The sequence below is a fragment of the Siphateles boraxobius genome, unplaced genomic scaffold (assembly GCF_051911475.1).
Source record: "Siphateles boraxobius isolate OS27281-9 unplaced genomic scaffold, OSU_SipBor_1 46, whole genome shotgun sequence".
Classification (NCBI taxonomy): Eukaryota; Metazoa; Chordata; class Actinopteri; order Cypriniformes; family Leuciscidae; genus Siphateles; species Siphateles boraxobius.
In genome coordinates this window covers 5,620,842-5,632,941 of record NW_027509097.1, presented here as the reverse complement: position 1 = coordinate 5,632,941, position 12,100 = coordinate 5,620,842, and the positions used below count along the sequence as shown (strand labels likewise).

Here is a 12,100-nt window from a genome sequence, read left to right as displayed (position 1 = left end):
AATTAATGTATTAAAACAAATAGTAAAATACATTAAGCTAATGTAGAGTTAATGCCTAAAAAAAACGTGCCTATATAATAGGCCTATTATCTCTATATTTTAATATGTTTTAAACAAGTAATTATTAATTTAAAAAAAGGTAGCGTCAAAGAAATGTTAAAGCAGGAATAAGAATCATCTTTAAGCTCGTGTTGGATTTTTGGAAATAGTGCTTCGGCGAGTGTACTTCAGATGTACTTTTGAAATCAGAGTGCATTGTGGGCATAAAGGAGTGAACGAATGTAGGGAATGAAGTCGTACACCACTATGAAATGTCAGACAACTGATGTCGTTCACTATATAGGAGACAAGGAGTGGTTTCAGACACATCTTTAATTTAGTCAAAAAGTCCAAATATGAACAAAACAGAGCTGAACAGAAAACACTGAGGTCTGCCAACAGTATGACAACAAGATGTCAACAAAAATCACATCATGTATCAGGATTTGCTCGATGTGTATATGAATATACATGAATGACTACTCTGCTTGCTCATTACCACAGTTTTGGTCAGTGACAGTGACACGCTGGTCAGATGGCTGCCGGGAATGCAGTCGTTGGGAAAATAATGGTGTTAAATCATTCCACTCTAACCAAATAGAATTATCATATATTATCAAACGTGTTTACCGCTGCTACGCACGTCATGCTTTATTTGTCCCTCTAGTCTATTTTTCCCAGCAATGAAAATCCGTGTGATAAAGAGGGTGTGTGCGCATGTTATATATGAAATGATGTGATTTTTAAAGTATTCCCTTGCTCGGAGGTAGATGTGTGTGAGTGTGTGTATGTGTATGAGGGTGTGTTTACGAGCACAGCTGTGTTGGGGTGGATACTGCACACCAGAGTGCAATACATGATCTGTTTGGCTGAAACCTCTCAAATCAGATGTTAAACACTACAATTAGCTTCTTCATGTCTAACTGACTTCTCTTGTGAAGAAAGACACGTCTGATTACAGACAGATGCTATCTGTGTCACAGTGACTGAGACCTACACTTCCTGGCAGGAGGATTGTATCTGACCTCAACCTCATCCTTAAGGAGTGACATCATCTCAGCCATGCCTGAAACCAGGCTGTTTATTACATTCTTACAGATGGGCCCTGTAGACTATACCATAAAAGAAACCTTAGTGGGATTTTTACTTTGGTGAATTAGCACTTTATCTGTCAAGTGGCAAAATACTGCATCTATTATTCACTTAGCACATAAATTAAATGCCATATCAGAGGGTTGTGTGAGAGTTCTGTGAGTTAGATATGGATAACCACAACCTCTTAACCTCTGACCTTTACTAATCGCACCACATAGCTGTTAGCATCACTGTCAGACTATAATAAATTGAGATGTTGTTATGGGAAAGAGGGAGACAGATGGATTGGAATGTACACATCGTCTCTCAGATTCCTCAGATTCCAAGGCACATTTATGTAGGCTGGCTGAGGCGGAATTATGCAACAGATGTTTGTGCTGGTCAATACTGAATAAGAGAGAGAAAGACGAAAAAATGCTCGAGTGAATAATTGTTTGGATTTTAAAACAATTTGCTAGTGGGGTAAGAAAAATAAACTTAATTTAACACAATATTCTATGTAAACAAGTCTTAATCTTTAAGGATGTTTTCACTGAGAAACAAGACAGAAATGTAATTAATATTGAGAATTTGCATCAGTAAAGTGCACGCAAATCAAAGAACTCTGCGAATACTGACTCCAGTCTGTCTCTCTTCAATGTATTTGCTCCCGCCAGCCATGGTCTCGGGTCAATCCATAGATTCCGGTCCAGAGATACAGACAAAAGAAAGAAAACTGTTGAAGGCCATATGAGAACCGAAGCTGTTTTGTTCAGAGTTGTGCACTATTCGATTTGAAACTGCCTTTTAAATTCCAATTCAGTGTCTAAACAGTGTTTTGAACAGTATTGTATATGTGTTTGAAAAGCGACATACACTCTTAAAAATAAGGGTTTCAAAAAAGGGGTTATCGCAGCGATGCCATATGAAGAACCCTTTATGATTCTCCAAAAAACTTTTTAGTGGAAAGTTCTTAAAAGAACCCTTTATTCTTAGTTTGAAGTTTGTTTTTTTAAATCTAAAGAACCTTTTTCCAATATAAATAACCTTTTTGTGGATTTGAAATGTTCCATGGATGTCAAAGGTTCTTCGTGGAACCATAGAGTGAATAGAAATAATTTGTATATTTCATCATTCTAATTAAATTAACTTAAATCATTCCCATTCAAATTTCATTTCAGATTCATGTGGGGTGAGGACAATTCAATTCAAATTCACACTCATAAATTGTAAGGTTAATAGTTTAATTTTTAATTTTGCACAGCCATGGCCATCAGCATGGAACAGCTGGCCTGGCTTCTGAGGGTCCAGAGCAAGGCAGGGTTGTGGGACAGTGTCCATCCCAGAAGGGAAGAGTGGAGGCAGCAGCAGGGCGTTGGTCTCTTCTGGATTTTACACTGGAGAACTTGTGGGTTGGAAGTGAAACCGAACACATTAAGAAATATTCTCTGGAAAATATAAAAACTCGGTCCAGTCCAGAGAATGTAAAACCCGTATGGGAGTTGCATAAGCGGGGTCAAAGCGGATTCAGGACTGGGAGGAAGTCCTCAACAAGCCCAATCTGCTTTGGGCTTTCTTAAGTGCTATCACATCTGGTCTTGCTCATATCAAAAGCTTCTCTTTAATAATCAAACTATGCAGTGTGACAAAGACCCACCTGATCGGCCAGGTTGCTTGGCGACGGGCAGCGAGACCTCGGTGAGAGGCAGGATGTAGACGTCGGGACCGGTGTGAGATGCAGGCGATGCCGGAGTGGACATGTCCGCTGGGTATTCCTCTCCCTCTGCATTCTCAAACTCCTACGGTAGAAATGAAAAACACAAGAGGTCAGAGGTGAAGGTAGCAACTCTTGACCTGAGTGGGTAAATGTCATAAAAAAATGTCCAGGTTATTTTTCATCCCTAGTTCAAAAATATATTTTTTAAATTATATTTTGCATAAAGAAAATGAACCCAGTTTTTAGAACTGTTAAGATTTTTTTTTTTTTGCATTATTTTCATGATAAGAACATTTTCCCTCCAAAAATGTTTTCTTCCTCATGTTTTGTCTTTAGAAGAGATCCATGTAGTCAAATTATGTTGCTCAGCTCAATTCCAGCTTTGTGGGACAGATTCAAGGACCCTTTATTTGTTGTGTGTGTGTGTGTGTGTGTGTGTGTGTGTGTGTGTGTGTGTGTTGAGACATGATGTACAAGAATAAACAAGCAGTTTCTTTAAATTGAGAACAAACAGCAGTGGCTGCTTTAATTGCAGAGCTTTTAACCTGATTATTTTAATGAAATTAACATAAAAAGTCAATTTAATGCTTAATGGAACAAATGACAATTTATTAAACAGTCCATTAAAGAGCATGTCACTATAATCAGATCAAATAATGACCCATCAGTTTAATCTGAAGAGCTTCAAACTTGTAGGTTGTGTTCCAATGTGTTTTTCATCTCTTTATGGATGTGCTGAAACTACAAAGAGAGATGAAACAGTGCTAAGAAAAGACAAGAAAAAAACTTGGCAGGATCTAGAAATCGGAAATGCTCCTCCAGATGCAAGCAAATTTTCTGTGAACGCGAGTGCAGAGATATGGGGTTGAAGAAATGGAAAACAGTGACCTAGGGGGGTCGCACACACTTAAAAGTACAAGCTAACAGACATATACACACAAACATTCAAATTCCCCAATGGGCCCCATCGTCCACATCTTCACACGCCCCACATGGCTCCTGATCTGCCCAGCACAAGGCAGCGCTACTGAACACTGTCTTGATACAGACAGTGCTGAGATTCCCAATAGGGCACGCTGTGATTCGAAGTAAAGGCCTGCACTAATGTGTCGCCTAAAACCACATTGCTAAGCTCAAGTCACAGGATAAACATTCCTGCCAGCTGAATCGCACTGCATTTTTTATCACATCAGGCTGATAATCAGAAACATCTTCTCTGCACTGTCATATACTCTGTAGAAGAAACATCTGATTTAAGCAAGTACATGTCCATTCTAAGTATTTAGGGATTATTTTTCAATACAAGCCAACACATCCACCGAAAAACAATGCATTCGGCAATCATCTTTGACTAAATATTTTTATGGAAATGGCTTATAAACATCTCAGTAAAAACATGCAAAAATAAAATATTATAAAGAATATTCTGTCACACAATATGGGGTAAATTGTCACAACGAGAACCTGTCATTAAACAGACAATTAAAGGTTTTCAAGCAACATTTATACAGTACAACAATTATGAAACATAACAAGCTGCAGAAATGTGAAAGGTAACCTTTTCTGTTAGTCAAAAGTAATTGTTTTTTCAAAAAAAGTTTAAAAAAATTACCACATATTCTAATACGTGATAACTTGCAGCAATTAAAATCCAAAATTACATATTTTTATACTAAAAAAAATTATGATATCGATCTTTTTTTTCTAAAGGAAGATTAAGAAATGATTCGAGATCCTTTTAACCACTTAAAGGGCAAAACAGCATTTATGTAATTGGACTTTTGACACAAAGTGGCAAGTGGCACCGTGTGGCAACTTCTCCATGTGACAACTAGCCCCGGTCTGCACAATATATTGCATTCTATGTGCACCAACATCACTGAGCAATGCATGATTCCAATAATGATACTGTACATAAAACATTTTCAGTTTTTCGGTTTCAGATCACTCAACCTTATCTACTATAAGCTACACTTTAAATTTTATAATTAAATAGCATTTATTTTTTTAATATACTATAGCATACACACCGCTATTGTAATTAAAACAACATTTTAAAGTTCTTTTCTAAAAGTGATTTCATCAATTTTTCAAAGATTTCATCAATTTCCCACCTTACCTGCCCTTAATGCACGTGTTAGATCTAACAGGTTGTGCTGAATCTTTAACTCTTCCCTTCCACCCTGTGAACCTGCAATGCTGGGCTCTTCACAGAGCACCTGTGAGGTGTCCACATGACCCCAGATGGATCCCTCACTGGACAGAGCAATAGGAACCAGCCCATGCTGCTGCGCAACCGAAGAGACCAGGTCTCGAGAACACATCATGATAACTCTCCAGAAAACATACACATATAGAGCAAATAGATCCTCTACTTGAGAGAGAGAGAGAGAGAGAGAGAGAGAGAGAGAGAGAGAGAGAGAGAGAGAGAGAGAGAGAGAGAGAGAATGCAGGGAGGGGCAGTTCCTGTGTTCTTCCCCTGAGAGTGTGTGGACGACCAGAGATTAATAGTAGTGGAGACGCTTCCACAAAAATGTGAGGCTGAAAAAAAAAATTCTAACAGGGAAAGGCTTTCACATTCTGTGCTCATGACATCACTCTTTTTTCTTCATCCTTTCTTCCTCACGCTCATTCTTTCTCACATGTGCATGACAGGCCCTTGCACAATGAACATCCTAACATGTATGCCTGCATTTACCAACACAGATAAAACAAGGGAGATATTCTAAACATGTTACTGTATACTGTATATGCATGTGCATCCAATTGCAAAGGTTAGATATTGCATATCTGCTTACTGTTTTAACCACACTGTCTTTTTGAGCTGAGTACATCCCCGTTTGAATGTCAGAAGTGACAGTAAAGACATCTATGATGTTACAGATGATTTCTATCTCAAATAAATGCTGTTGGTTTTACATCAATGAATCCTGGGGAAATAAATTTGTGGTATCCCAGTTTCCACAAAAATATTAAGCAGCACAACTGCATCATTAATAAGAAATTTTTCTTAAGCACCAAATCAGCATAAAATAATGATTTCTGAAGGATCATGACACTGAAGATTGGAGAAATGATACTGAAAATTTAGCCTTGCCATCACAGAAATAAATTACGTTTAAAAATAAGTTAAAATATATAAAAGAAAACTGTTATTTCAAATTCCTGTTTCTACTTCTTTCAAAAACATTTCTAGAAATATTACAGGCCATAAACTTTTGAATGGTAGCATAGGTGCATTATGCACAAATACACCTAATTTCAGGCTTTTATAACAGAATAATATCAATTGAATTCAACATAAACCCTATAGAAAATACAATATACAAAACCAAATAAAATGTAGGTACAAATTGACATCAATGAACAATGATAACTTGAATCTGCAGGTTTATACACAGGGTCTTAATGCATTGAATTGAATTGTTACATCAATAAAGATCATTCATAAAATTCCTTTTTAAGCATATAATGGTACTAGACAACAGATGAATAACTCCAATTTATTTCACCAACACTTGATGAGTTTTCAATATTGACCCTGCATATACAGCTCCCAACATATTAGCACAAAAACACACTTGCACTTTATGTAAGCACTGTATTACAGTCTCACCACTACCTAACAAACACATTTTTTGCAGTGCTCACATATTGTGTAAGTGTGCGTGTGAAGCCTCGAGAATGCTAAAGGGGAATGAATCAATTACCTTCAGGCCTGTCAGACTTCCAACTTGTGTATAAGAATGAAAGCCCTTTAAGTAGAGACAGGAATTGTGTTAGGTAATAGACAGACAGAGAGAGAGAGAGAGAGAGAGAGAGAGAGAGAGAGAGAGAGAGAGAGAGAGAGAGAGAGAGAGAGAGAGAGAGAGAGAGAGAGAGAGAGAGAGAGAGAGAGAGAGAGAGAGAGAGAGAGAGAGAGATGGTGTTGAAGTTCTGAGATGTAGTTCCACTGAGGGATTGTAATTACAAATATTTGGCCTTTACTGGAGACCATGTGCTTAGAAGCATGAACGAGCTATCCTCTTCTCCGTCACATACTTACACAAGTCTCATTTCTCCTGTGCCTTGACCCAGTTGCTGCTGAAAAATGCACAGAGATCTATGGCCATATGCCTTTTGAAGGCCTCCGCTGCTCACTACAAAAACACGTCTACAGGGAAGGGATTGTGTCCCTGCGCTCTCTTTACCTTGGCTCCTTTAACCTTATGAGACAGGACTAAGTGGTTTGCTCGGCAGAAATGGCTTTTCTCTGAAACTCTTGGTCTTCAAAAGGGCAAGAGGACATGCAGCTGAACAGGATGCATGTGTGCATGCGCTGTGCTACTTTTCAAGTAGCTGATCAAAGCATTCCTACAGATCTGAAACAGGCTCAGAAGTGATGCATGAATGATGCTTTTCAGACTTTACAATTTCATTCATAACTGCAGGACGACAACAGGCCAAGAAGTCGCAACAGAGAGAGATGTTTTTGTGTTAATTCACTGCTGAAAAGACTGATTGAAATCTCCCCCAGCCAGAAACCTTTCTCGTGATTAAACACTTAACACTTTGTCTTAACACTTGATTGTAATTGGTCAATTTTTTGTGTAATAACGGCTAAATGATAATAAGTGATTCTATAGCTAGTTTTATGGCTCATGTTTCACTCCATGCTCTCTTTCTCCTCGCATAATAATTTCAACTCACATCAATATTTCATGCTCATTTATTTACTTATTTGGTAAATATAATAAATCTTTGCCTCCGGGTCTTCCGTCACATCATTAATGCACATTATGCATTACATATTCACAGACAGTAGCATGAGAAAGCCAGAGCATTTACTATACAATACAGAATGTTATCGTTTTATCATTGTTGGTGCATTGCTGAAAATAATATTCTTAAGGAATAGTGTTTGTTTTAATTAAAAATGTAAAATATTAAAAAAAAAATGTAAAACAAGATAAATTTAGTGGAGAAGCAATTATTATTAGAATGCATCTTGAATTTAAAGTATATATTGTCCTTTTCTACATTTTCACTAAACAATAAACATGAATGAATCTAGCTTGAAACAATAATTTTATTTATTTATTTTTATAAAAAAGTCTGAAAAAAATTGACAAGAAAACATGAGAAATATACTGTAGAGATTTGCATTGTGTGCTTATACCATTGACCTGAGACTAACATAGTGTATTTTATTATGAATATTCTGATCGGAACTTGTATTTACTGAGTCGGCTTATTTCAAAGATTAGTCCCTGTAAATCATGTTGGGATTTAAGAGCCATTGTTTTAAAAAGAGATTGAAATGAAAGAGGGTCTCACCTTAAAGCCAATGTCACCTCGTTTACAGCAGAGGCAAGCCAGCATGAGGAAGATGAAGGTAAAGAGTCCAGAGAAAGACACAGCCACCACAGTCAGAGAGTACGACAAGGGCAGGTCACTCAGTGGAGCGCCATCTGCAAGACAGATACAAAAAAGATTTTCAACATGAAGAAATATATATAATGCTATAAGTTTGTGTTCTTAGATGCTGTAACTGGTCACTATTCACTGCTTTTACCAATCTTTTAATTTCAGTAATTGGTTTGAAATGTCGATAAGGCCATAAAAACTGCATGCACAATAATTATAATACAATATGACTGCTGATTAAAGCAGTTTTAAATGGAATTTAGCCTGTCACACTTGAACACTTGTCACACCTGAACTTTGTGGCCATTTTATAACTTTAACGCTAACTATTAGCATTTTACCTCTCAGTAAAAATGATACATTTAATGATCAAATTAAAGCTGTAATGTTTGTTTAAATAGTATGAGAAGCAAACATTACTTTTTACTGATCGTCATTCTCAGGATTGTCCTGCCTTTCTGTATGGTTGCGTTTAAGTCCATTTTTTATGCCCCTCCCTCGCTAACTTCCCTCCATCTCGTTCACTCAGATGTCCGCCATTGCTTAAAGGGTTAGTTCACCCAAAAATGTAATTTACTCACCCTCAATCCATTCTAGGTGTATATGACTTTCTTCTTTCAGCCAAACACAGTTGGAGTTATATTTAAAAATATCCTGGCTTCCAAGCGTTTTTAATGGAAGTGAAAAACTGAGATTTGAAAGCCCAAAAATGCGGATCAATCTATCATAAAAGTAATCCATAATGCTCCAGGGGGTTAATAAATGCCTTCTGAAGCGAAGCGCTGCATTTTTGTAAGAAAATTTCCATATTTATAACATTATAAACTATAATCACTGGCTTCTGGTAACGGCCGTACGCAAGTCGAGTTCCGGTGGAAGAGTGACCTCCGACCTGACGTATGACATATGATGTAGGAGTAGCTAAGATGAGAGTAGACGCCTCTCGCTGTTCAAACAAATAGGGCTGGGCTGCAAACTCAAGCTTTTCTTACATTTCTCTTCAAAAATTCTCATTTTAGACTTTTAATTCGTCATCGATGTTTTTTTTTTTTGCTCTATCCTCTGCGCTTTCCCGTTCGTCAATATGTCATGTGTCGGGTCAGATGTCACTCTTCCACCGGAACTGGACTCGTGTACGACAGTTCCCCGAAGCTAGTGATTAGGGTTAACAAAAGTTATAAATATTTAATACTCTGATTGTGTTTGGCTGAAAGAAGAAATTCATATACACTTAGGATGGCTTGAGGGTGAGTAAATTATGGAATAATTTACATTTTGGGGTGAACTAACCCTTTAAGTTGCATGTGTGCCCACTGGCGGAAATGGAAAACCCTTGATCACTTGGAATCTGCGATGATTTATTATTTAACATTTTTTTCCTCTTATGAATTAGTTTTATGCACCATTCTATACCTGTAGGCCTATGTGTAGGCTTGGGCTGTTGGAGAAAATCAAAAAAATTACACAAACAAAAAATGATAGCAATACAAAAAACTATAACAGTCAGCTACAAGTATTATGCGGTTAAATGTCAAAATAACTCCAATATCATACACTAGAGTTGTGTGGAGGTGAGGGTAAATTAAGCGCAATCTGCTGTGACGTCACATTCGTGTTGCATTGTGGTCTATTGATCTGCCTGAACATATTGAGTAGACTCGGTCAAAATGAAGGGGTCGAGGGTCGATACACTAATCTCACGATACGATACGATACACGATATTCAGCTCACGATATGATAAATATCACGATATTCAGCCAACAATACGATTCGATACGATTCGATATAATTCGATACACTGACATCATTTTCTGAAAGATTTAAAGTGGATAGAGTGATTTTGGTGACATCTTGTGAGTGTTCCATTTACTTGGATTGAATTAATTGAACTGAAAACAAAAAACATCAATTACACAATATATGTCTCTGACTGGACAAGTTTAAGTTATTCATTCAAGAGCTGTGAGTGCCTTTTGTTGTCTGATTCGCATTAATGGCTCAATCGTCAGGAGGTTTATTAGACGCTGCCCCTTTAAGACAGAGTGCAGATCTAATAGGTGACTGATGCACCATCATTTTATCCCAACTATTTACGTCCATTTAAGACATAAACTGTGTTTAAGTGAATAGACTGTGTTTCAGTGAATCTCAGAGCTGGTCATTTTTATATATGTATGTATATTTGATAGTTTAGATGTGCACATGAAGCCAAGTTAAGTAGGGCTTTTCTTGTCTCGTTGCAGTCCATTTCGGAGCGCGCGTCGCCTTGTGAACAGCTCTTGCGCAGATTTTTGTGCTTATAATAGCTCTTTTAATGATTAAACGCGTCCGCAATTTAGCAACATTAGAGACTTCATTTTAAAACAATCACCGATCGTGCTGTTTCTGACGGTAAGTTTGGGTTTTAGGAAGAAATGACAGCGCATCGCTGTGAAGGGGAGGAAGTTGCTCTGCGTCTAGTCTGTAATGGTTTCATCTCAAATATCTTCTTTTTATAATCTCTAAAAGGCTAAATTTAAAATAAAATTAGAATAATATCCCAGATCTAAAGTGTAACCACGTTTGAATGTTTAGTTCTGTCCTCATTAAGGGCTGTGATGTGTGCGCGCGCGCTGTGGCTCCGCGTGAGAGATCGCTATCTCTCTGCTGGACTATAGAGCAAAATTGGATCACAGACAAATGGTTTACTATTATTATATATAGAACTGGCTGGCGGCGAGATAAACATGTTCAAGATTACATCTTTATAGCAATAATAAATAGTACGTGTATTTTCTTAGTTTCTCCAGTAGCCTACCGACAGCAGAACCGATGACTTCCGAGCTTTAAAGCGAATGGGGGTAAACTCTGGGGATTTGAATGGGACTTATGTATCGATACTCGCAAAATCGATACTTTCTTGGGGAAAAAAATATCGATTTATTTCGCAGAATCGATAAAATTGCTCAGCCTTAGATTTTAGATCAATTAGTTGCAAGGACTTCATTAGCATCGAATGTCTGCTGCTAACTAATGGCATTAAATTATTGCTGTGTTGTTCACCCATATGACATATGACCTCGGCGAGAGAAACGTTTGGCCTCACATACTGAATTTAATCCACCATTGAGTTTCTTCTGTTTCAGGAAACAAATTAAAATGCTGAAGCCAAAAGGACCATGGGCTGAATGTATGTATTGTAACATTCTGCTGTTTTCTCTTACCTTTTAAACTGTCTGATCTAATATTGTGATATGCAGGCCAGGGTCGCATATATTATTAAAGAAGTGCTAGGGCTAGGCCAAGCACATAAAGTCATAAAGAGCATAATTAATTCATAATTTATACAAGGAATATGCAATCTAATTCATCAACTAGGACAACAAAATAAAAACCCTAGGAATGATTGTTATTGTCAATGATGCCGTATTTGCTACTTCATTTATTTATTGGACAGGCAGGGTCTTATTTTCATTTCAAATTCAGCTTCAGTAGTTGCCGTGGAAACTGGAATGAGTGTAAAATCTGCAGTTGGCTGCAAAACGCTCTGTTTTTCCGACACATTCCCTCAATCCAAGAATACATGCTATCTATCTCCATGCTACTCTATCTATCTATCTATCTATCTATCTATCTATCTATCTATCTATCTATCTATCTATCTATCTGTCTATCTATCTATCTATCTATCTATCTATCTATCTATCTATCTATCTATCTATCTAAAAAGGATGAAGTTATGGTTTTATGTGAGTATGTTTATATACAAGTATACTTGGCACATTTCATAAGCAATATGTTGTGAGGTCTCATGAAATGCATTCATCTATATTTGATTGTTTCTGGTGCTGAACAACTCACTGCAGCTGCATTACAATCAGACG

The 12,100-nt window shown here is 37.2% G+C and overlaps 1 protein-coding gene across 3 annotated transcripts in view; it reads right to left on the bottom strand.

The window, feature by feature from the left end:
• The window catches only part of aatkb (apoptosis-associated tyrosine kinase b), a 65,796-nt gene that overhangs the window by 21,950 nt on the left and 31,746 nt on the right, over positions 1-12,100 (bottom strand). For 2 of the 3 annotated variants that reach the window (XM_077200361.1, XM_077200362.1), the window contains exons 2-3: positions 8,147-8,280; positions 2,771-2,912 (exon numbers count right to left, since the gene is read on the bottom strand). In XM_077200361.1, coding sequence (XP_077056476.1) covers positions 2,771-2,912; positions 8,147-8,280 — 276 coding nt within the window. Of the gene's footprint in view, positions 1-2,770; positions 2,913-4,949; positions 5,336-8,146; positions 8,281-12,100 lie in introns of those variants that run through there. The other variant, XM_077200363.1, reaches the window with a different exon arrangement.